Source organism: Aotus nancymaae, unplaced genomic scaffold (assembly GCF_030222135.1).
Source record: "Aotus nancymaae isolate 86718 unplaced genomic scaffold, 86718_ANA_hifiasm-v0.15.2.pri h1tg000058l, whole genome shotgun sequence".
In the NCBI taxonomy this organism is placed as follows: Eukaryota; Metazoa; Chordata; class Mammalia; order Primates; family Aotidae; genus Aotus; species Aotus nancymaae.
In genome coordinates this window covers 21,334,625-21,360,432 of record NW_026988472.1, presented here as the reverse complement: position 1 = coordinate 21,360,432, position 25,808 = coordinate 21,334,625, and the positions used below count along the sequence as shown (strand labels likewise).

At 37.2% G+C, this 25,808-nt stretch overlaps 1 protein-coding gene across 2 annotated transcripts in view; it reads left to right on the top strand.

Annotated features, from left to right (window-relative positions):
* Positions 1–25,808, top strand: part of SYTL5 (synaptotagmin like 5) — a 194,529-nt gene that overhangs the window by 94,561 nt on the left and 74,160 nt on the right. For both annotated transcript variants that reach the window (XM_064364420.1, XM_021673268.2), the window contains exon 3: positions 20,251–20,460. In XM_064364420.1, the coding sequence (XP_064220490.1) occupies positions 20,251–20,460 (210 nt within the window). The remainder of the gene's footprint in view (positions 1–20,250; positions 20,461–25,808) is intronic.

Sequence of the window (25,808 nt, the reverse complement as noted above, 5' to 3'; positions counted from 1 at the left end):
ATTACCTTTGGCTGACTGGAGTTTCCCTAGTATTAAAGAGACACAAGTGCCAGGCAAACTTGAGTTGCTGACAGGTACAGAAATCCTTTGCCTCAAGGCAGGACAGACTGCAATGCAACTTAAGCTCCAGAGCTTCCCGTGGGTTGATGCTGAGGCTGGACTTCACCTAAAAATCACACCCTTGCTTAGCCCTTCTCGCTACCTTCTCCTGCCTCCCTTACTCCCTTACAGATTTCTCCTGAGAGCATTGCATAAGTTGCTTGCACACAAATCTACATAGCAGAATTTGTTTCTGGAAAAACCAATCTGAGACACTATGAAGTTTGTATTACCAAAGCTGTTGCTATTTAATAAAGTTCGTTTCAGGGGAAATATAAGTCTGCAAGGTGAGCATTAAAGTAAAGGATTTTGGTTCATTTGATTTACAAGCTGTGATCTTCCCAACAATTTTTATCACAGTCATTGTGGTTTACATACCGGTAAAGAAAAAAAAAATTCAAGCTAAAGAAAGAAGCCCAAGATTAAGCATCTTGGTCAGATAGTATAACTTTCTGTTGGCTTTTCTCCCTTTATCCTCCTCTGAATCGCCCTCCTTTTATTATGAATTTAAGTAAAACCTAAATCAGTTTAGGGTAACTTAACTCTAGCCCAGTAGGTCTGCATGGCAAATAAATTCTGTAAACATTTATCACCTATTTTATATTATATGCGATGCTGGACTCTGGAGAAAAGACAGGATGATATTAAAAAAAAGATGACCCAACTGGTATCCTGGTATAGAATTTAGGGGCTCTGTGAACTTAAGGAAAAATTATACTTTTATTTTTATCAGGCTTAAGTAAAATTTAGCATCTTGTTCAATTATGAATGTAGAAAATATACCATAGTACCGTAGTCCCTCCTATCCACAGAGAATATGTTCCAAGACCCACAGTGGATGTCTGAAACAGCTGATGGTATAATTTGAGTCTGAGCCCAAAGGCCTGAGAACCAGGAGAGGTGACGGTGTAAGTTCCAGTCCAAGTCTGACGGCCAAAAGCAAGGGAAATCTGATATCCCAGCTTGAAGACAGACAGAGAAAATTCATTCTTAATCAGCTTTTTACTCTATTCAGACCTTCAGCAGATTAGACGAGGCCTATCTATATTGGGGAGGGCAACCTGCTTTACTCAGTCTACTGATTCAAATGTTAATCTCATACAGAAACACGCTCACAGAAACATCCAGAAATAATGTTTAACAAAGTATCTGAGCACCCAGTGGTCTAGTTAAGTTCACACAGATTCCTTAACTATCTCAGGAATTTATATAAAACTGGCTATAGCCCCCATTCCCACACTTTTGTGAATTCTAGAGCTCATCCTGGCTCTGTATCCCTGCTTCTGTTGAACTCTCCTCTCTCCTTGCATCTCACCACTTATGGCTATTCCTTACTCTTGTCTTTGCCAGGCCAGAGAACGTAGTCCTTTTTTCTTGATATCCTCCAAAACCATCAACACAAGAAATTTAGGTGGGTAACATTTTATTACAGCAGTAAACTTCGGTGCTTGCTATTACAATACTTTTCATCATGCTACAGAGGTAAAAATTGATATTTGGGGGGTAGTCTAAAGGAAGAATTAATTAATTATGAATAACATAGAAATTGAAGCAATGGTTTCACAGAGAAGGTGAACATTTGTGCTTGCCTTTGAAATGTGAAAAGACCTTTTCACATTGGCAAATATAGGTCAACTATGTTTTGGCTGTTTACCGTGAATCACAAAACCACCTTCAGACTGTACTAATCAGTTTCAGAAGAAAATGGAAACCAAATAATTTTTTTAGACTTATAAAGATTACAAAGAATACACTTCTGAAAAGTTAGTAAACTGGAGTTTGAGAAGCAGTGGATTTATTGTTTGTTTGCATGTTTGAACAGGTTGTCCTTTGAGATAAAAAAAAAAAAAGTAGAGGAGTGAAAAAGTGTAAAAATTGTACTGAATCAATATTTTAGGCCTGACACCCAAATATGCTTCACAGTCCACATACCTACTAAAATATGGCATTGATTAAAGTGGGACTGGTCTTTGGGGACTCGTAAAGGTGCTCCACCTTTACGTTCTCTATGGAGAACAAGTCAGTCAAATTTATTGACAGCTTTACTGCTCCACACCCAGAAGGCACATGGCAAGCCTGATAATTACCTCCAGGAATAAATCATCAGCTGGGAAATAGGCATCTGCCTACTACCATTGCATTTTAAGTTCATTCAAGAGGTTCAAATATATTTACATATATTCTTCTCCTTCAGACTAAGTAGGAAGGAGTGGTAGAAGATAGCTAGACACAGGTTTTCACTGTTAGAGGGTGAGAGCATTTTAACGTTCTCTATGGAGAACAAGTCACTCAAATTTATTGACAGCTTTACTGCAATGAAGAAAAAAAGAAATGTTGTGAATAAAATTGAGCTATCAACAATTATTGCAAATGGATTAAAAATACTGACAATTTGGAAACACAAATGGAAATCATTGTTGATTATTTCCTACCTTAAATTGCTTTTCACTTCAAAAGAACTCAGACTAACATGTAACTGTACGTGGGTCATAATACCTACTCCAAAAAATTCTCATTAACAAATTTTTACTCTATTTGATCTCCCACACCTAAAAACTACTGTTAAATATCTACTTTGTGATATTGACCTATAGTTAAAAATCCTCAACTTATTAGTGACTATTCCATTTCAGCAGTATATTGTGAGCTTTATTCTCACTAAGGGAACATCATTTCTATTCGACTACCGTGCATGAAAACATATTTGCACGTATGTTTCCTTTGGCACCTACTCTTGGGCTTGCCTCAGTGGTAGACTCTATCGGTTGCCTTACAACATACATTTCTCCTTTCTTCCTTTCTATCCAAATCTAAGTTTTATTCAGCTCTAGCAGTGGTTTTTTGTTTTTTTTTCTCACAATTTTTTAAAATTTTTTAAAAAATGTTTTAGGCCAGGCGCAGTGGCTCACGCCTGTAATTCCAACACTTTGGGAGGCTTAGGTGGGCGGATCACGAGGTCGGGAGATGGAGACCATCCTGGCTATCATGGTGAAACCCCATCTCTACTAAAAAATACAAAAAATTAGCTGAGTGTAGTGGCACGTGACTGTAGTCCCAGCTACTCAGGAGGCTGAGGCAGGAGAAACCCTTGAACCTGGGAGACAGAAGTTGCAGTGAGCCAAGATCACCCCACTGAACTCCAGCCTGGGTGACAGAGCAAGAATCCATCTCAAAAAAATTTTTAAAAAACTGTTTTAAATATTTGTGGGTACATAGTAGGTATATACATTTATGGGGTACATGAGATGTTTTGATACAGGCATGCAATGTGAAACAAGCACAACATGGAGAACGGGGTATCCATCTCCTCAAGCGTTTATCCCTTGAGTTACAAATAATCCAATTAAATTCTTTACTTTAAAATATATCATTAAGTTATTATTGACTATAGTGACCATACTATGCTATCAAATAGAAGGTCTTATTCATACGTTCTATTTTTTTTGGACCCATTAACCATCCTCGCTTCCCTCACCCCAGCCCCACACTACCCTTTCCAGATTCTGGTAACCATCCTTCTACTATCTATGTACAGGAGTTCAATGATTTGGTGTTTAAATCCCACAAATAAATGAGAACATGTGAAGTTTGTCTTTTTGTGCCAGGCTTATTTCACTTAACATAGTGATCTCTAGTTCCATTCATGTTGTTGCAAATGACTGGATCACATTCTTTTTTATAGCTGAATAGTACTCCACTGTATATATGTACTACATTTTCTTTATCCATTCATCTGTTGAAGGACACTTAGGCTGCTTCCAAATCTTAGTTATTGTGAACAGTGCTGCAACAAGCATAGGCATGAAGATCTCTTCGATATACCAGTTTCCTTTCTTTTGGGTGGGATTGCTGGATCATATGGTAGATCAATTTGTAGTTTCTTGAGGAACCTCCAAACTATTCTCTATAGTGGTTGTACTAATTTACATTTTCACCAATGGCGTATGAAAGTTCCTCTTCCTCTGCATCCTTGCCAGCATTTTTTACTACCTGTCTTGGATAAAAGCCTTTTTAACGGGGGTAAAATGATCTCCTTGTAGTTTTGTCTTGCATTTATCTGATGATCAATGTTGAGCACCTTTTCATAGGCCTGTTTGCCATTTGTATGTCTTCTTTTGAGAAATGTCTATTTAAATCTTTTGCCCATTTTTTGATCTGATTATTAGATTTTTTTCCTATAGAGTTGTTTGAGTTCCTTATGTCTTCTGGTCATTAATCCCTTGTCTTAAGAGTAGTTTGTAGATATTTTCTCTCATTCTGTGGATTGTCTCTTTGATGACTATATCTTTGCTGTGCAGAAACTTTTTAATTTGATATAATCTTATTTGTTGATGTTTGCTTTGATTGCCCATGCTTTTAGGGTATTTCTCAAGAAGTCTTTGCCCAAACCAATGTCCTAGAGATATTCTGCAATGTTTTCTTGTAATAGTTTCATAGTTTGAGGTCTTAGATTTAAATCTTTAAACGACTTTGATTTTTCTGTACATGGTAAGAGATAGGGTCTAGTTTCATTCTTCTGCATATGGATATCCAGTTTTCCCAGCACTATTTATTGAAGAGACTGTCTTTTCCCCAGTGTATGTTCTTTGCACATTTGTCAAAAATGAGTTCACTGTAGGTGTGTAAATAGCAGTGAATTTTTAAATAATTAACCATACCAATACTGATAATCCTCTGGAAACTATCACTGGTATAGAGGTGGACATGAGACCAAACATGACCCACTCAGACATATAGTCCAGATTTTATCAAAGGTCCTTTTTCCACTGGATGTGTTCAATGAAACATATTATCCCAGTTGCCATTAAGGACAAAAACTAGCATGTCAACAAAGCTGAGCCAAAAGAATGGCAGAAAATTTTCGTCAGCATCCTGATACACTAGAACCTGCCACACCTTTGAGATTGTTATTTAAGCCATATGTTTTCTTATTATTTATAGCAATTTGAATTAGATTTTCTGTTATATGTAGCCAAAAGCACCGTACAATCCTCAAAAGTCAGAATTAATCAATGTTTGTTGAGCACCTTCTATGGTCCAAGTGCTGCTTTTATTTTTGGCATAATGGAGATGAGCAGAGACACAATCTAAGGAGTTCACAATCATGGATTGGGCTTTATCCATGATATAGTCTAGGGGTTAGCAGATGTTTTCTGTAAATGGCCAGATAGTAAATATTTTAGGCTCTATAGGCCATATGTTCTCCATTACAACTAGTTTGCCATTGCAGTATAAAAACAGCAATAGACAATATGTTTCTAAAAAGAGAGGGGAGTGGTTTTGTTCCAATACAACTTAATTTACCAATATAAGTAGGGGGCTGGATTTGATCCAGTGGCCATAGTTTACTAATCTTTGGTGTTTGAGACAATATTTTTGTAGGTTCTAGTCTTGGAAATAGCTACCTATACCCAAAAGTCCTGATAGGCATCTCAGGAAGAAGCAGAATATCTGCAGTCCAAGAAATTAGATAGAGTTGGGATAGAGATGGCTGTTAGAGATGGAGCATGGGCACCTGTCTGGGAGGTTAGATGTCACAGGGTCTCACCACCTCCAGATTATGCCTCACCCAATCTGTAGTAGCTCATGTTCTGAAACAACTTAAATGTGTTTTGTTGCCTCTAGTGGAATAACAGTAAATAAACCTGGAGGCATAGAAAATACCAAGAAATAGAAGATTCTACAACATTGTAAAGGAAAGGATATAAATTCATTTTACCCATGTCTTAGGAACTATTAATATCCCCATTTACAGATGAGGAACCGACAGTTCAAAGTTAAATAACTTGTCCATGTTTGCACAACTAGTAAGTGGCAGAACTGTGATTTCTAGCCCTGCAGCCTGGCTCCAGAGGCCACATTCAACTCTTAGGCCACTTTTAACCTCTGAAAATTTTATCTGACCTTGCAGGGGGCCCAGAAAAAAATAGACATCAAACTATACAATGCCTGCCTCACACCACAGAATGTATTATCCAATTCACAAATGTTTCCTCACTTAATCCCCATGTAATCTCTGAAGTAGGTAGTACTATACTGTACTACAGCTATGGCACCTGAACTGTAGAGAGACTAAATAATTTTTCCGCTGGGAAACAACAGAGCTGAGGTTGCCTCATTCCATACTTCTACCCTTTCCTCATTGTGATGCTTATGCCAGGACTGCATCTATTCAGACCCTATTGAAAGTCTACCCACAACCTTCCTAATAGCTATCAGAGAAATTGAATAAGACAGAAATCATTTCCTTAGCCTGGTATTTACTGATAGTGTTGACCTCTAAGTTGTGTGGCATTATCCAAAGTTACTATGACTTTTATTGAGCCATTGCTCTTGCACACTGAAAACTGACAAGAATTCCTTAAATTGTTCTATTCTTGATGCTGACTGAAAACCAGTGTGCAAATGTATTTTGTTTTCTTCTGTAAGTCTGCCTCAGCTGAAATGGGCCACTAAACAAGCCAGAACTTAGTATCTTCAAGAGACCACAGACCTCAGCCTAGTAACTGCCATTCACCTTATGGTTTTCTCTTAATGTGATTGATTTCATCATTTCAGTGCTAGGGGAAGAGAAGGAAGGAGAAACAGGAGGGCAATGTGTATTCAAATTGCTTATTTGGAATCCTGCAGATAAGTTAAATATTTGGTTCAAATGGATTTGAAGTGATTTCAAGAATTATATATTCAGCCTGGAAGTCAGGGAGTCTAAGCACCAAGCAATAATACCCTTTTAATACACTACAAATGTTTGATCATTTGTTTGTTTTTCCAAATCTTATCACTCTACCACTAAGAACAAAATTAGTTTGACCTTCTCAAAAGCCTAAAGACTCATTGTCCCCATAAAACATGAGGATAACTGTTGGACTGGACTTCTAGTTTGATAAACACTTAGGTTTAATCCTAATAGAATTGCCACAAAGCTTCTTAATGGACTCCCAGAAACTCCCAGCATGAACATACTGGCTCCCTAATGGAATTCAAATGCTTAATGAGTCATAGAGAAATGAACAAAAAAATCCAGATCTACCTTAAACTTTGGATGTTTTCCTACCAAAGATCTTACTAATTTCTATGTATAATTACATTTAGGGAAACTAACTTAAATTTTGATTCTACAGCATTTTTCTCCAAGGAAGTTTTACTTGTAAGGCTCACCATAGGCACCGGGCCACAAATACCTGATATTCAGAGACATGTTAAACATTGGATCGCCCAAATAAATAAACTTGCTGGACCATTTTTAATGTTTTTTTTACATTTTATGTTTTATTGATACATAATAGATGCACATATTTTCAGGGTACATGTTATAATTTCATACATTTATATAACTTGTAAAGGTTAAATCAGTGTAATTGTGATATCCATCACCTTAAATATTTATCTTTTCCTTATGTAAGAAACATTAGAATTATTTTCTTCTAGCTATTTTAGAACATTTTCTAGGAGGTTTGAAATAATAGGTCACCATAACCATAAGTAAGATTGTTACCTGAGAGTATATCTATTATTTGTATCTATATAAGTCTCTATATAGATATCTATATTATTTCAAATTACTAATATGTCTATATTATATTCATATTATTATATTTATATTATTTCAAATACCTAGACTATATATAGAAATGTATAGAGAGATAGGCTTTCTCTCTACATATATATCTATATGTGGAGAGAGTCTATATAAAGAGATATTCAGTATAGGCTGGGGATTGGTTTCAGGACATTGGTATATACCAAAATTCCCACATACTCAAGGCTACAGTTGGCCTTGTGGAAACTGTGTATAGGGAGAGTTGTCCACTGTAAATGTGAGTTTCATATCCCACAAATACTGTGTTTTCAATCTTTGTTTGAAACTCAAGATTACGGAGAGCTGACTGTGCTTATATTTTAAAATCCTTGTATAGATGAACCAGGGCAGTTCAAACCTATGTTGTTAAAGGGTCCTCTGTATATTTTTTACTCTCCTCCATATTCCCATTTTACTACCCTTTCCCTTCTTTGTGTATTGTCTCTAGCCAGAATTGGTGTAGAAAACATGCCTCTGGGAAGCAGGGGTTAATTGATACTCACATCCCAATGAAGTACCGTTCCCTTTCACCATAAATTACAGAAACAGAACAATAAAGCCCATGTAATCCAGAACGTGGCTGAATGTTGGGGCTGGAAAGGGGAGTAAAGAAGACCCACCCCCTCAAAACAAGTCAGTTCATAAGGGAATATCTAATATCAACTATATCCTTGGAAAAATAGGTATTTCATTCCTAAGAAAATAATATAAGTGAAAACTTCACTAATAAAAATGTCACATCTAACATTTTAGATTTCAGGCAGATGACCATTTTATATCAACAGTAATCTAATAAGAATGTTCCTATATGAATAGGAGTTATAGTTTAACCAGTTTGAATTTATAATAAGATCAGGCTAACATGCATTTCATTTTTATAATTATTCTTATATTGCAGAGGAATTAAGCATAATTTAAATATTTAATGCAAATAACTAAATTAACAAAATGTTTACACAGCAAACAATTTTTTAAAGTTTTTTTTTTTAATTGCATTTTAGGTTTTGGGGTACATGTGAAAAACATGCAAGGTTGTTGCATAGGTGCATACGTGGCAGTATGATTTGCTGCCTCGCTCCCCTTCACCTATATCTGGCATTTCTCCCCATGCTATCCCTCCCCAACTCCCCACCCCCCCACTATCCCCCCTCCCCCCCAACAGACCCCCGTGTATAGTGCTCCCCTCCCTGTGTCCATGTGTTCTCCTTGTTCAACACCCACCTATGAGTGAGAACATGTGGTGTTTGGTTTTGTGTTCTTGTGTCAGTTTGCTGAGAATGATGTTTTCCAGGTTCATCCATGTCCCTACTAAGGACGTGAACTCCTCGTTTTTAATGGCTGCATAATATTCCATGGTGTATATGTGCCACATTTTTCCTGTCCAGTCTATCATCGATGGGCATTTGGGCTGGTTCCAGGTCTTTGCTATTGTAAACTGTGCTGCAATGAACATTCGTGTGCATGTGTCCTTATAGTAGAACGATTTATAATCCTTTGGATATATGCCCAGTAATGGGATTGCTGGGTCAAATGGAATTTCTATTTCTAGGTCCTTGAGGAATCGCCACACTGTTTTCCACAGTGGTTGAACTAATTTACACTCCCACCAACAGTGTAAAAGTGTTCCTATTTCTCCACATCCTCTCCAGCATCTGTTGTCTCCAGATTTTTTAATGATCGCCATTCTAACTGGCGTGAGATGGTATCTCAATGTAGTTTTGATTTGCATTTCTCTAATGACCAGTGATGATGAGCATTTTTTCATATGTTTGTTGGCTTCTTGTATGTCTTCTTTTGTAAAGTATCTGTTTATATCCTTCACCCATTTTTGAATGGGCTTGTTTGTTTTTTTCTTGTAAATCTTTTTTAGCTCATTGTAAATTCTGGATATCAGCCCTTTGTCAGATGGGTAGGCTGCAAAAATTTTTTCCCATTCTGTTGGTTGCTGATTCACTCTATTGACTGTTTCTTTTGCCGTGCAGAAGCTGTGGAGTTTGATTAGGTCCCATTTGTCTATTTTGGCTTTTGTTGCCAATGCTTTTGGTGTTTTGGTCATAAAGTCCTTGCCTACGCCTATGTCCTGAATGGTTTTGCCTAGGTTTCCTTCTAGTGTTTTTATGGTGTTACGTCTTATGTTTAAGTCTTTAATCCATCTGGAGTCAATTTTAGTGTAAGGTGTCAGGAAGGGGTCGAGTTTCTGCTTTTTAAAGTTCTTAATCCCAGTATTGTCCTAGGATCTATAAAGGGCATCAATGTCTGCAATTTTTAAAATAGCATAAACCTCAATCCACTTAAACAAACATTTGATATCTTCTGATACATATTTTCATTATAGAATTGATGGGCTTATTGTACAAAATTAGATAACCATATAATATGAACATTAAAGTCTCACATAGAATTCCACTTCCCAGAGGTAAATAGTCTCCATTTGCATTGAATTTCCTTTCTTTCACTTGTATGTGTGTGTGTGTGTGTGTGTATGTTTGTGTGTATATATATATATATGCAATTTTTATATAGTTGGAAATTTACATATACAGTATGTATATGTAAATTTTATCCTTTATTTTTGTTTTACATTATTTCTTGAACATTTTTGTGTCATTAAAAATTATTTGTAAGCATGTTTATTGGATGGATAAGGTTTCATAACATAAGATTTTTCCATATAACATGAATGTGCAAGGTTTTTCTTAACTATTTATTCTTATTTCCATGAACATTCTCATTCTTAAATCCTCTCTCTCATATGTGATTCGTATTTTAATTAACATTTCCTTTAAATTTAAAAACCACCAATCTGGGGAAATCAATTCAATTAAGACCATGTATCTTGTGGATCAGATTGTTTATTGCTTAGCACAAATTTCATCTTCCTTTCATAGAATCTGGAAGTTTGTAATTAATTGCCAGTGATGGTTTTTGGTGAAGCACACAACGAAAGAACAACACATAAAGGAAACATTTATGTTCATATTCAACAAATTTCAAAGAAATGATGACAACATTTCTTGTATCATGTACTGATACTGACAACTAGGAAAACTGCTTGAATTTTTTTGTAATAACATTTATGTATGAAAATGTGAATCCCCATAAGTATCACCTAAAAAGGTAAAACGGGAAAAAATGAGTACTGATAACTGCCTTTGCTGAACATATAACCCCTTCCCCACTATATTTATTTTGCAAGAATTCAATTTAGAGTCATTTTAAAAATAAATTTCAGCTACATATCTATAAAAATTAAAGTGGAAATCCTCTAGTATGTGTCCGTATTCAACAGCAGAAGTGGTTTAAAAGAATTTTCCAAGACCAACATGTTCTCTTTAAAATGCCAGGTTTTTTTTTGTTTGAATGCCCAATTTTCTTCCATCAAGTCAATTCTATCATTGCATTGTGATCGTAAATATTTTTAAAAGCCCAGCATTTTATCTTGGCTGTTTTTAAAAGAAATGCAGCTTTCCTACTTCTTGCTGTACTGATTCTATCTCCAGCTCCACTTTTTCTGAGTAATTTATCATATTGATAATAAGACTTTCTGATGTTTTTGATAGTCAAGCAAGGTACGTTTGGGTTTCAAATTAGCAAAACACATTCTTATTCCTTGATGGGCCAGGAAATTGAGAATCAATAGTTATTTTAAGATGCCTCCATTTGAGAGGGTTGGTTTGCTAATTACATATGAGTTAAATTTCTGCTATGATTTTAAGACTATAGTTAATAAACAGCAAAGCATCAAAGTGTAGTGATTCCTGACTCCTTTGGAGTTGTAATGAGCTGTCTTTGTCATATAATTTATAAGATCCCTGTCTTAGGTTGGGTTCCCTCAGAGGTAGACCTTGAGCTCATGATTTCTGTGCAAGTGATTTATTAAAGAGAAGCCATAAACTACTAGTACGGAAAGCAACACAGGGAAGGAGAAGAATCTAAGCAAGGGTGAGCTGTCAGGCAGAGTTTGGCAGAGGTCACTATCAGCATTACCTTACAGGGACAGATAATGTTTACTGTTTTGTCTCCATCGTCCTTTTTAAAAATAATTCAGAGTGAATGCTTGAGTCATTGTCCCTTTGCATATATGAAGACATTTAATGTTTTTGGAGACTCTGTAATAACTCATTGATTCTCTTGGGTTGGAAAGGATTGGTTAAGTTCTTCCTTGTATTTCTGTGGTTTTAATTGTTTTCCCTAAAATTGTTGCTTTTCAGTATTATTGCTCCTTTTTTGTTAGGTTTTTTTTTGGGGGGGGGTTTGGTTTGGTTTGGTTTGTTTGTTTGTTTGTTTGTTTTGTCAATTGCCTGTTGACATGGTTTTGTGAGACTTTCCAGCACACTCCTGTGAGCCAAGCTTTTTAATACCAGGAAGTGTCTTCTGCAGATATGAAGATTTCACAATGCTCTCTTTCCTTGAGACCATTTCTAAACATGAAATTGGCAGAATTCACAAGACTTCTTTATCTAAACAAGTGTTCTTTTACTCCCACTCCTTGTTACTTTCTCTTAAGCAGATTTTTATCTACACAAAACTTTTTCCCAGTTCTCAGAGAGTCTTGATTCTTTCAATAGCCTTTGATTTGAAAACTAATCAAAAGTTGTATAAAATGTATTAAGATAGAGTCATGCTTGTTGAAGAATGGCTCTGTTGGGGAATGTTTATCATGAGAGACTTCGTGATAAGATCCAATTTGGGCAGATGCCACATGTTAAAAGAACCGGGGAAGGCAGAAGAAACCTTCTATGTTTACTGAGGCTTAACTTTGAGTATGCTCAGCATGGCTTTGCACAGCTAGGAAAGAAACAACAGTCATTAATAAATACAGGGTCTTTTCTAAGCAAAAATATTTTAATATATTCAGAGCCAGTGAGAGGGTCCTTACGTGTGGGAAGAGTGCAGATTTTGGAATATAAAAATCTGGGTCTGAATCCTGACATCCTTATTTAATAGCTCTGTGACCCACAAGTTACCTCTCGGAGATTCTACTTTCTTATCTACAAAATGGGAATCATAATGTATTTCCATGTGTTGTTGTCAAAGCAATGGTATGACATGTGTATTAGTCCATTTTCACGCTGCTTATAAAGGCATACCTGAGACTGGACAATTTACAAAAGAAAGAGGCTTAATGGACTCACAGTTCCACGTGGCTGGGGAGGCCTCACAGTCAAGGTGAAAGGTGAAAGTCACATCTCACATGGTGGCAGACAGGAGAAGAGAATTTGTGCAGGGAAACTCCCCCTTATAAAACCATCGGATATCATGAGACTTATTCACTATCATGAGACTAGCACATGAAAGACCCACCCAAATGATCCAATTATCTCCCACCAGGTCCCTCCCACAACACATGGAAATTATGAGAACGACAATTCAACATGAAATTTGGGTGGGAACACAGCCCAATCATATCATTCCACCCTCAGCCCCTCCCAAGTATCTTGTCCTCACATTTCAAAACCAATCATACCTTCCCAACAGTTCCCCAAAGTTCTAACTCATTTCAGCATTAACTCAAAAGTCCACAGTCCAAAGTCTCATGTGAGACAAGGCAGGTCCCTTCCCCCATAAGCCTGTAAAATCAAAAGCTAGTTAGTTACTTCCTAGATACAATGGTCACAGGCATTGGGTAAATACAGCCATTCCAAATGGGAGACATTGGCCAAAATGAAGGGGCTACAGGCCCCATGCAAGTCTGAAATCCAGTGGGGCAGTCAAATCTTAAAGCTCCAAAATGATCTCCTTTGACTCCATGTCTCACATCCAGGTTATACTGATGCAAGAGGTGGATTCCCATGGTCTTGGGCAGCTCCACCCCCATGGTTTTGCAGGATACAGCCTCCCTCCTGGCTGCCTTACAGGCTGGTGTTGAGTGTCTGTGGCTTTTCCAGGAACATGGCACAAGTCGTCAGTGAATCTACCTTTCTGGGGTCTGGAGGACAGTGGTGCTCTTCTCACAGCTTCACTAGGTAGTGCCCCAGTAGGGACTCTGTGTGGGGGCTTTGACCCCACGTTTCTCTTCCACACTACTCTAGTAGAGGTTCTTCATGAGGGCCCTGCCCCTGCAGCAGACTTTTGCCTAGGCATCCAGGCATTTTCATACATCCTCTGAAATCTATGTGGAGGTTCCCAAACCCCAATTCTTGACTTCTGTGCACTTGCAGGCTCAATACCACGGGGAAGCTGCCAAGGCTTGGGGCTTGCATCCTCTGAAGCCATTGTCTGAGCTCTATGTTGACCCCTTTCAACCACAGCTGGAGCAGCTGAGATGCAGGGCACCAAGTCCCTAGGCTGCACACAGCCTAGAGACACTGGGCCTGGCCCATGAAACCATTTTTTCCTCTGGGCCTGTGATTGGAGGGCTGCCCCAAAGGTCTCTTACATGCCTTGGAGACATTTTCTCCATTGCCTTGGTGATTAACATTTGGCTCCTTGTTACTTACGCAAATTTCTGCAGCCTGTGTGAATTTATCCTAAGAAAATGGGATTTTCTTTTCTATAGCATTGTCAGACTGCAAATTTTCTAAACTTTTGTGCTCTGTTTCCCTTCTAAAACTGAATGCTTTGAACAGCACCCAAGTCACCTCTTGAATGCCTTGCTGCTTAGAAATTTCTTCCCCCAGATACTGTAAATCATCTCTCTCAAGTTCAAAATTCCACAAATCTCTAGGGCAGGGGCAAAATGCTGCCAGTCCTTTTGCTAAAACATAGTAAGAGTCACCTTTGCTCCAGTTCCCAACAAGTTCCTCATCTCCATCTGACACCACCTCAGCTTGGATTTCATTATTCATATCATTATCAGCATTTTGGTCAAAGCAATTCAACAGATCTCTAGGGAGTTCCAAAGTTTCTCACATCTTCTTGTCTTCTTCTGAACCCTCTGAACTGTCCTAACCTCTGCCTGTTCCCCAGTTCCAAAGTTGCTTCCACATTTTTGGGTATCTTTTCAGCAATGTCCCACTCAACTAGTACCAATTTACTTTATTAGTCTGTTTTCATGCTGCTGATAAAGAAATACCTGAGACTGCACAATTTACAAAAGAAAGAGGTTTAATAGACTTACAGTTCCACATGGCTAGGGAGGCCTCACAATCATGGTGGAAAGTGAAAGGCACGTGTCACATGGTGGCAGACAAGAGAACTTGCACAGGGAAATTCCCCTTTATAAAAGCATCAGATCTCATGAGATCTCACTGTCATCAGAATAGGATGGGAAAGATCCACCCAAATGATTCAATTACCTCCCACGGATCTCTCCCACATCACATGGGAATTATGGGAGCTGAAATTCAAGATGAGATTTGGGTGGGGACACAGCCAAGCCATATTAGCATGTAAAGTAAAGTGCCTGTTATTATGTGGCTAAGTGTTGTGAAATTTAGGTTTTAATAATAGGTACTGCATGTGGAAGCTACAGACAAAATGAAAGTGTAAACTTTTTATATTCAGAGTACAGAGAGAAGGTCTGGTCAGCCCCAGATTTTCCTGAGGCAAATATGAAATACACAGTGTTGATGGCATTGTCCCTGGATCTTACAAAATATGGGAGTGCAAGGAGCAGTGCAGGCATTAGAATCAAGCTGCTATAACATTATTCTGTCCGCATATATTATTTTAGTGATTTTTTTCTCATTGTTGAAAATAGATTTTGTCAGTCACTGTGGCCTTGCTCTCTTAATGGAATATGCAACACTAGTTCTGAAGAAGTGTTTAGCTTGCAGGCATTATGTCAGACGCTGAAGCAAAATCTGACAGCATCATTTCTGCAAGTGGAAGAAAGAATACAAGTTAAAATTTCCTGAGTTCTTATTGTATTTATTGGGAAATAGGTTTGGCTGCAGGTGACAGAGACCAATTATAATCATGACTTAAGATGGCAACATATTCCTGTCTAATGAAAAAGTCTGGGTTGATTGGTGGCTTTGTGGTATTGTTATGGGGGCCCCATTAAAGCGGGGGTCTGAATTCCCTATCTTTTGTTGCTCCACCATGTTGAAAGTTTAGCTCTTGATCCAGAATGTTTCATTCTTATGTTCTCATCCCAGATTCTGGGAAGGGGGAAGGGGTCAAGAGAAAGGGATCCTCCCTATTTCATTAAAGGTATGACCTAGAGTTATATCATTTCTGACGACATTCCATTGGCCAGCGTTTAGTTTCATGACAAAACCTAACTGCAAGAAATACGGAGAAATCTAGTTTTTATTCTGAATGGCCATGAGTCTAACTAGATGTTCCACTAATAAAGAAGAAAGGGAGAACAGATATTGGGAGACACATAATTGTCTTACTTAATGCTCACAGCAGCACTGTGAGGCTGTTTTTACAGAGGAAATATTTTGAGACACAAAGAGGTTAAGTCTTGAGACACAGAGATGTTACATAATTGTCTTAAGTTCTCAGAGGAAATAAATGGTATAGCCGGGACTTGAACCCAGGCACTCTGACTTTAGAACCCTATGCTCTGGGCCACTGTGTCATCCTTGCTTGCTCCTTATATCTCTTGGGCCTTGTTTAAAAGCAGTAAGGAATTAAAGATACTTTACAAATTGTTTATTCATGGCTTCCTCTTCAAGGCAGCTAATTGCTTCCATTCTAAAATTCCTATCTTGTTTGGTGTAAAAAGGTGTTCAGTACAATTTTGTCTAGACAAGATAACACAAGAAAATAATGCCACACAAATGTGAGAAGAATTTTAATGAAAGCAATTCCTGATTTGAAAGAAATGTGTCTATGTGATGATAAAGCAAGAAATCTTTTTAATACATGCTGCATTTTTTATGATGGGACAGAAAAAAACATCCAATATATCACTAGAATATAGAAATGAAAAGATTCTATCGTTCAACAACCATCAAGATTGTTAATCTTTTCAGTCTTTACAAATTTCAACTACATACAGGTTACCAATTTATATGTTAATATAAATGCATTTATACAGCACCAAAGAAAATTAAAGAATGTGAAGCTGCTGTAGATTCGGTGGTCAGAGAAAATCTCCCTGGGCAAGCAGCAGTAAAACTAAAATTTTGAAAAGTAAGTGGGAGCCAGCCAGATTAAGAATTAACTTGTGTGTTTATCAGTCAAGATAGGTTAAGTGATGCTGCAGTAACAACTCCAAACTCTCAGTGGCTTAAAACAATGAGGACTTCTCACTCATGCCACGTGTTCCTAACAGGATGTCTGGGGACTCTACTTCATGGCATCCTCAGACCAGGATCCAGACTTGCAGAGCCCAGACACTATTTGGAACATTGCCATTCTCTATGCAAAAAAAAAAGAGCGTGTGGTGAACCCTGCTCTTGATTTTAAAGCTTTTACCTGGGATTACTTCAATGGTCAGTGTGAGTCACATGATGACATCTAATGCCAAGAGGGCAGGAATGTGCAATTTCAACTTGCTTTCAGAAGTGAGGAGAATGGAAAGTGTTTAGTGAATAGACTAATGACTACTGTGTTGGGTGATGGAGTATGGAGGGAAGGCATTCTCAGCTGAGAAAAAAAGCATGTTCAAAGGCCCTGAAATGGGAAAGAACTTGGCATATTTATGAAACTTTAAGTAGAATTATGTTGCTGAATCCTATCTCGTATCCAGAGGAAGAGGGAGCAGATTAGGCAGATCTTTAAGGGCTATGGGAAAAGGGTATAGATTTCATTCAAAATATAACATAAAACTACTGGTTGGTTTTAAGCAGGGGACTCACATGAATTCAGAAATATTTTAAGAGAGTATTGACTAATGACAATTATTATTCTGTGGAGAGTAGATTGGAAGGGAACTGAAAGGAGGGACACCAAATAGGCACCTTTTCAAAATTCTAAGTGCGATTGCATGGTGATCCGCAGTTTAATGCAGTCTTATTTGAGGCAAATATTCTATTTTACACATTTTTTAATAATTCATTATTATCCATTTCAATCTCCTTCCCATATGCCTCCAAATTCACACAGCACTTCAAGTCACTGCAGTGGCCCACAGGGAAGGAATAAAGGTTTTCGTTTCCTCTTCTTTTACTTCTGTTTCTCTTTTCTCTTATCCTGCTAAGGACATGTGCCTGCTTATGTTGAAGGAAAGGAAAGAGAAAAGCTATGCATCATTGCTCGAAATATTTGGTGATGGGACAAAGAGGTCTCCTTTCTGTTGTCATTACCATTTCTCCGTATGAAACTGATAACATAAGGCTGCTGATGTCTTTTCACTCTGTTTAATCCACATGAATGTTCAAAGAGGTGATCTTCTGCCTCCAGGATGTTTGTAGGGTAGGAGATGCACAATCCCAAGCAGGATTCCTTCTGCTCTGGCTCCAAGGGGAAGTGAGACTGAGAGGAGAACTGATGGATAATGAGAAAGTGATGTACTCATTAGAACTGAATAATGATTTCAAAGGTGTTGAAATTCATGATTTTAGATATAACATAATTTCTAGAGATGACAAGTTCCAGGGTTTCTTCATGAGAGTGAATGGTGCACATGAACACGGAGGTCAAAGAAGATTGAGCAGGTCAAAGAACCGAAAGCCCAGGGAGTTGAATGTGTTATGCCCAGGATTGTTGTACTCTGCAAGAAATGAGGCCAAATCGATGGTATAACCATTTCCTGTGGCTGCTGTAACAAATTACCACAAACTTGGTGGGGATGTAAAAGTACTTAGAATGGCTGCCTGTTGCAACACATGAGTCATCATGCATCATTTGTCTCCTTAACTAACATAAAGGGTAATGGTAATTCTTAGTAGATGTTCTGTTTAGACTCATTTTTTTCTCAATACCAGAATGCCTGGCACAGTGTAGGCATACTATAAGTGCTTGTTGGATGAATAAATGAAACATTAAGACAAAGATTTTAAAAAGTTTGCTCTACAGTTTGAAAATTCTCCTTTTATGACTCTCTCATCAGGCTGGGAAATAAATGACCTGGTTTCTGATTCCATCTGTATTGCTTATCATTTTTAACATGAGTCATAATACTTCACAAGTTAGTTTGAAAGATCAAAAGAAATAATAAGTAGCTTTAAATATTCAACTGCTTTATAACCTAGCATAGAATTAGATCCTGAGCAGTATATACAATAAACTAAGGCCTTCGTTCTTGCCTTTGGGAAGATGCTAGTCTAGATAGGCATGACAAAGTTTAATACCACAAATGTAAAAGACGATGGTATAAAATGTGTGGGATGATTTTTGATTTTTTTCCTGGAACATGAAGAAGAGATTGGCTCAGTAGCACAAAGGAATGACATGTTTGTGAAGCATTTAAGTGAGAAGGAACCTGTCTTCTGGAGCAGAGTTTTCTGCATTTGGCAATAGGCTTTTAAAAATCCCATTACCTAGGCCACATCCAAAGCTAATTACGTTAGAATCTATGGGAGTGAGATTTGGGAATTGGTATTTTTAAAATCTTTCCAAAGTGATTCTAATATATAGCCAAATTTGAGACTGAATTTGCTAAAGCTATGCTTCTCAAACTCTAATCACTTGAAAATTTTGTTAAAATGTAGATTCTGATCCAATAGGGTCTAAGGCAGTGCCTGAGATTCTGCATTCCTAAAAAGTTCCCAGGTGATGTTGATGCTGCTGGAACAAGGACCACATTTGGAATAGCAGTTTTCTAAAGTATGGATAAGTAAATTACATGTCAGGTAGTAAAAGAAGGGACATGGAACTAATATTTATTTAGAACCTATGTGCCAGGCAGCATGCTGATAACTTTGCATTTGTCATCTCATTTAATCTTTACAACAATTATGGAGGAATATTATTACTCTCATTTTAGAAATGAAGAGACTAGGGTTGAATAGGTAAGTCATTGAAGTTGGACAGTTTATTCATGATGGATCCTGGATTTAAACATAGGCATGTCTAACAGCAAAGCCCATAGGCTAATAGAAATTGTTGGAAACTTTCAAATGCTAAGCAGAAGTTTTTTTATCTGAAATGGTAGGCGGTCTACAGCCATACCACCCTTAATGTGCCTGATCTTAACTGAAATGGTAGGCAGTGTCTTTGTTACTTTCCTTAAGTGATCCCATGAAGATTGTGCCTACAATGATGCTGAGTTTGATTTCACACTCTTGCTTCAAGTCGTGTATACAGGCAGGTAAAGAACCAGGTACTATGTATGCCTATCACCTGGGGCCATACTCTCTAGTGTTATGATATCAAAGATATCCTAGAGAAGTTGCAGTAGAATGTGAGTAAATACCAATAGCAAAATAATAGTGCTAGTAGAGAATGCCAAAATTCAAAAGAAAAACATAAACTTTTTTTTTTCAATTACTGATATCAAAGGATTTTTTATTCTGGAGGGAGAAATTCTATTTCCTGGAAAATTTGGCTCTAATTCCTTGATTTAAATATTCTTCCAAATGAAAATATCTCATGAATAAAGAGATGGGAATTGAAAGTAGGGACACCAAATAGGCACCTTTTCAAAATTCTAAGTGAGACTGCATGGTGGTCCCCAGTGTAAACCAGTCTTATTTGAGGCAAATATTCTATCTATTTTAGACATTGTTTTAGATATTGTAGATATCTCTGCTCCTTTTTTTTTTAAGTGATTTTTTTTCCTCTCCTTTCAGGAAGCTGAAAAATGAACTCTTAGAAGCAAAACGTAGAAGTGGGAAAACTCAACAAGAGACAAGCAGAGTTTGTGTTCACTGTCAGAAAAACCTGGGCCTAATCTTTGACCGAGGAGACCCTTGTCAGGCTTGCTTACTGAGGGTGTGCAGAGAGTGTCGAGTTGCAGGGCCGGATGGCAGCTGGAAGTGCACTGTCTGTGCCAAAATCGCGTGAGTTTCTTGCCTTTTCATGGAAAGTGGAGATTTGATGACTGAAGGGATTGGAGTGGGGAAAGCAAGAGAGAAAACGAGTATTTTAAGGATAGAGAGTGCAGGTGAAATTACAGCCCAAACACAGGCTTAACAATGCCTTGGCAGGGCTCGTGTGTGCGTGTGTGTGTGTGTGTGTGTGTGTGTGAGAGAGAGAGAGAGAGAGAGAAAGAGAGAGAGAGGGAGAGAGGCAGATACAGAAAGAATATTTTTTTTAAAAAACTGCAAAGTATTGCAAAATTGGAAGTCTCCCTGAACCATATCTCTTTCATTTTTATCATTATTAATATTATTATTTTAGAGAAAGGGTCTCACTCTGTCGCCCAGGCTGGAGTGCAGTGGCTGTTATCATGGCTCACTGAAGCCTCAACCTCCTGGTCTCAAGTAAACCTCTTACCTCAGCCTCCCAAATAGCTGAAACTACAGGTGTGCACCACTACTCCCAACTAATTTTTTTTTTTTTAGACGGAGTTTCGCTCTTGTTGCCCAGGCTGGAATGCAATGGCACATTCTCGGCTCACCGCAACCTCCGCCTCCTGGGTTCAAGCGATTCTCCTGTCTCAGCCTCCCAAGTAGTTGGGATTACAGGCATGTGCCACCACGTCTGGCTAATTTTTTGTATTTTTAGTAGAGACGTGGCTTCACCATGTTGGCCAGGATGGTCTCGATCTCTTGACCTCGTGATCCACCCACCTCGGCCTCTCAAAGTGCTGGGATTACAGGCGTGAGCCACCGCGCCCGGCCCAACTAATTTTTTTTAAGAGACAGGGTCTTGCTTTGTTATCCAGGCTGATCCTCTACCCTTGGCCTCCCAAAGTGCTGGGATTACAGGCATGAGCCACTGCACATGGCCACTCTTTCTGTTTTAAAAACTGCCCCTGAGCATCCTTGTCTCAGGGCCCCTCTTGGCTTCACATGGCTCCTCAGAAGACACAGATAATTCCGTGAGACATTCTTAGACATTTGAGGTGACTGACAATATGATTCTCACATGTTCAGCCTGCTCTGCACATCAGCTGACAAGTAAAGCTGGAATAGTTCCTGAATTTCCCCCAAACCTACTTTTCCTTGAGAAAGAACGAAGGGAAAGAATCTTCCCATTTGCCTCTCTGTTTAGCCTATGGGAGTGCAGTGAGCACAAATTTCACTTTGCCAAGTTGGGTGAAAGCCAAGAGTCATTGTTTTCTCAATTAAATTAAACCAGTCTTAGTCTGATTCAGTATTTACTACTCCCATCCTTTTGAGAAATATCCCCTAAATCTACTGGTGTGTTTTCTCCCTCCCAGTGTCTGTTTCCTCTGCTCTGGGAGGCACCTCATAATCTCATCTCAAGGCAGCTGAGTGTGGATCTACCTTTCCTGTGAATGAAGTAGGGGATAGTGGCACACTCCAATTTGTTGGGTTTTGTTTTTTCACCTCATTAACTCATCCTGTTATGGTAGTTTAGAGGCTATCTTGGGAGGAAAAGTGAATACTGAGGTAGTAGATGCTCCCACTACCCTTCCCAGCATCTGGTAACCATCCTTCCACTCTCTATGTCCATGAGTTAAATTGTTTTAATTTTTAGCTCCCACAAATAAGTGTAAGCATGTAAAGTTTGTCTTTCTGTGCCTAGCTTATTTCACTTAACATAATGATCTCTATTTTCATCTATGTTGTTGCAAATTACTGGATCTCATTCCTTTTTATAGCTGAATAGTGCCCCATTGTGTATATGTACCACATTTTCTTAATCCATTCATTTGTTGATGGACACTTAGGTTGCTTCCAAATCTTGGCTATTGTAAATAGTGCTGCAGTAAAAATAGGAGTGCAGATATCTCTTTAATATACTGATTTCCTTTATTTTGGGTATATACCTAGGAGTGGGATTGTTAGATCTATGGTAGCTCTATTTTCAGTTTTTTGAGGAACCTCCAAACTATTCTCCTAGTTGTTGTAATAATTTACATTTTCACCAACAGTGTATGAGAGTTCCTTTTCCTCTACATTCTCACCAGCATTTGTTATTGCCTGTCTTTTGGATAAAAGTCATTCTAACTGGAGTTAGATAATAGCTCATTGTAGTTTTGTCATGCATTTATCTGATGATCAGTGTTGTTGAACACCGTTTCATATGCATGTTTGTTATTTGTATGTCTTCTTTTGAGAAATGTCTGTTCAGATATTTTGCCCATTTAATCAGATTATTAGATTTTTCCTAATCAGATTATTAGATTTTTTTGTAGAGTTGCTCGAGCTCCTTATACATTCTTGTTATTCTTCCCTTGTCAGATGGGTAGTTTGCAAATGTTTTCTCCCATTCTTCCAGTTGTCTCTTCACTTTGTTGACTGTATCCTTTGCTATGCAGAAGCTTTTTAACTTGATATGATCCTATTTGTTCATGTTTACTTCGGTTACCTGTGCTTGTGGGGTACTTCTCAAGAAGTATTTGCCCAAACCAACGTCCTAGAGATTTTCTGCAATGTTTTCTTGTAGTAGTTTCATAGTGTGAGGTCTTAGATTTAAGTATTTAATCCATTCTGATTTGATTTTTGTATATAGTGAGAGAGATGGATCTAGTTTCATTCTTCTGCATGGATATCCAGTTTTTCCAGCACCGTTTATTGAAAAAACTGTCCTTTCCCTAATGTATGATTCTGACACCTTTGTCAAAAATGAGCTCACTGTAGATGTATGGATATGTTTCTTGGTTCTCTATTCGGTTCCATTGGTCTATGAATCTGTTTTTATACCAGTACCATGCTGATTTGCATATGTTCTGTGGCATAAAAACATGGACATTATAGCTCTGTAGTATAATTTGAAGTCAGGTAACGTGATTCCTCTAGTTTTCTTTTTGCTCGGGACAACTTTGGCTATTCTGGGTCTTTTGTGGTTCTATGTAAAGTTTAAGATTGTTTTTTCTAGTTCTGTGAAAAATGTAATTGGCATTTTAATAGAGATTGCATTGAATCTGTAGATTGTTTTAGATAAACAGTTTTAAAGAAATGAGCTATTTAAGTTCTTTTAATATTTACTTTAGATACGTTATTTTGATTTACTTAAGGAATTATTATCAATTCTTTATCTCACATAAATAAATTTTTCTCAGTCTTTTTCTCATCAGCAAACTTCCTTTTCCAGATCTGGGAGGATGAACACTGATGAAATCATCAATATATGGATTTCAACATCATCTTCTACTAATTTGAAGGAGCTCTTTATATACATTCCATATACAAGCTATGTTGGTTGCCTATATTGCAGATATTCTCTCGCACCTTCTGACTTGGCTTTCCACTCTCTTAATGGTATCATTTTATGAACAGAAATCTCTACTTTTTAGTAGTTGCATTTATTAATTTTTTCTTAGATTATTAGAGGGATTTTTTCTGAATCCTGTTGAAGAAAACTTTCCCTAACACCAAAATCGTGAAAATATTCTCCTATGTGATGCTTTGCAATTGTTATTGTCTTACCTTTTAACCTTTAAACTTATAATCCACCTGAAACTGATTTTTTGTGCAAACTGTGAGTTAAAAACTGATTTTTATATTTTAATATGGGAATTATGCAGTGACTAAATTGAGTATCCTAATAACTCTATTCAATGATGTTTTTAATTATGTTGTCCAAGTCTTCCATATATTTAGTGGTTTTTTAATCTGCATATCCACTCAGATATTGAGAAAAGTAATCTAAACTCTCTCAATAATGATTGTGGATTTTCTATTTATCATTTTATTTCTGATTATATTTGCTTTATATATTTAGATTTACTACACAGTTACCCTTTCCATCACTCCTTGCTCTTTGCTATATCTCTATGCTTCCATTGAAATAATTTTTCTTCTTCCTAAAGTGTACCCTTTAGTATTTCCTTTAGTGTGGCTTTGCTGGTGGCGAATACTCTCAATTTTTTTCTTAGCATGGCTTTATTTCACTCTTTGTTTTCAAATATGTTTTCACTGCTTATTGAATCCTAGGATGGGCGTTATTAACTTTCAGTAATTTGAATATTCTATTGGCTTTGGATTTCCAACGTTTCTATTAGAAAATCAGATATCAGTATATTATCTTTCTTTTGAAAGTAATATTTTTTAACCGTTTTTAATATTTTCCCCTTCTCTGTCATGTTTTCAATAGTTACTATAACAATCCTAGGTCTGATTTTCTTTGTATTTATCTATCTTGATGTTCCTAGAACATCTTGAACCTGTACATTAATATATTTTGTCGTATTAAAAAAATTTTCAAGGAATATCTTTTTAGATATTTCTTTTCCTCCATTATCTCTCTCCTCTACTCCAGGTAGTCAGGATATGCATCTTAGTAATATTCAACATCTTTTAGATATCTTTATGCTCCTTTCTGTATTTATTTTCCATTTATATTTCTAAACTCAGTTTGTATATTTTTGTCTGACCTATATTTCAGTTTATGAATCCTGTCTTTGTGTCTAATTTGCTACTAAACACATCCATTTAGTTCTTAACTTCAGTTACTGTGTTTTTCAGTTTTAGAATTTCCGTTTTGCTTCTGTTGTAATTTCTTGGAATAATTATTTTTAGTTATGTTAAAATGTATGAATTATAGCTCTGTTATTTGAGTCCCATTTGGGACTATTTCTATTGTTTATTGTTTCATGTGGTTTTGGTTGTGTCTTTCTTCCCACAAACCTAGTGGTTTTTTATTGATGGTCAAAATACATGAAAAAATGGTAAGATTTAATGAAACTCTGTATAATATGCCTCTATTGGGAATGTGCATTTTTCTTCTGGAAAGGAACTAGGATAAGGCTCCTGCATATTTAATATTACCTTAATCAAGTCAAGGATTGAACTAATTTCAAAATTGGGCCTTGGTCCTCATGAGGACTGATCTGTTTCTTGATCACATAAACTCATAGGAAATACTCCTTCAGGGACTCATAACATGCCTGTTAGGTAAGAGAGGCAATTGGTTTTATATGTTATGGATAGTGTAAACAAGAACACTAAGAGTTAGATATGTGTTAGTAGAGTTGGGATGAGTTTTCTGGGGGGTTTTTTGTTGTTCTTGTTTGTTCGTTTTTTCACACAGCTCTTTTTGCACCAGACTCTGCCAAGATGTTATTTTCCATTTTAGAGCACTGATGGAATTTTAACAAATGACTGATTTGCTAGTCCTCAACTATGGAGTCTGAGGATTTATCAGGGAATTTCTCAATAACCATTTCTCTAATTTATACAATCCTATTTAATGTCATCCTTAATATTTATTTTTTCCGTTTATATTGCATATTTGTTCACCCTCTTCTTTACACCCGAGGCCCTCACTCACTTAG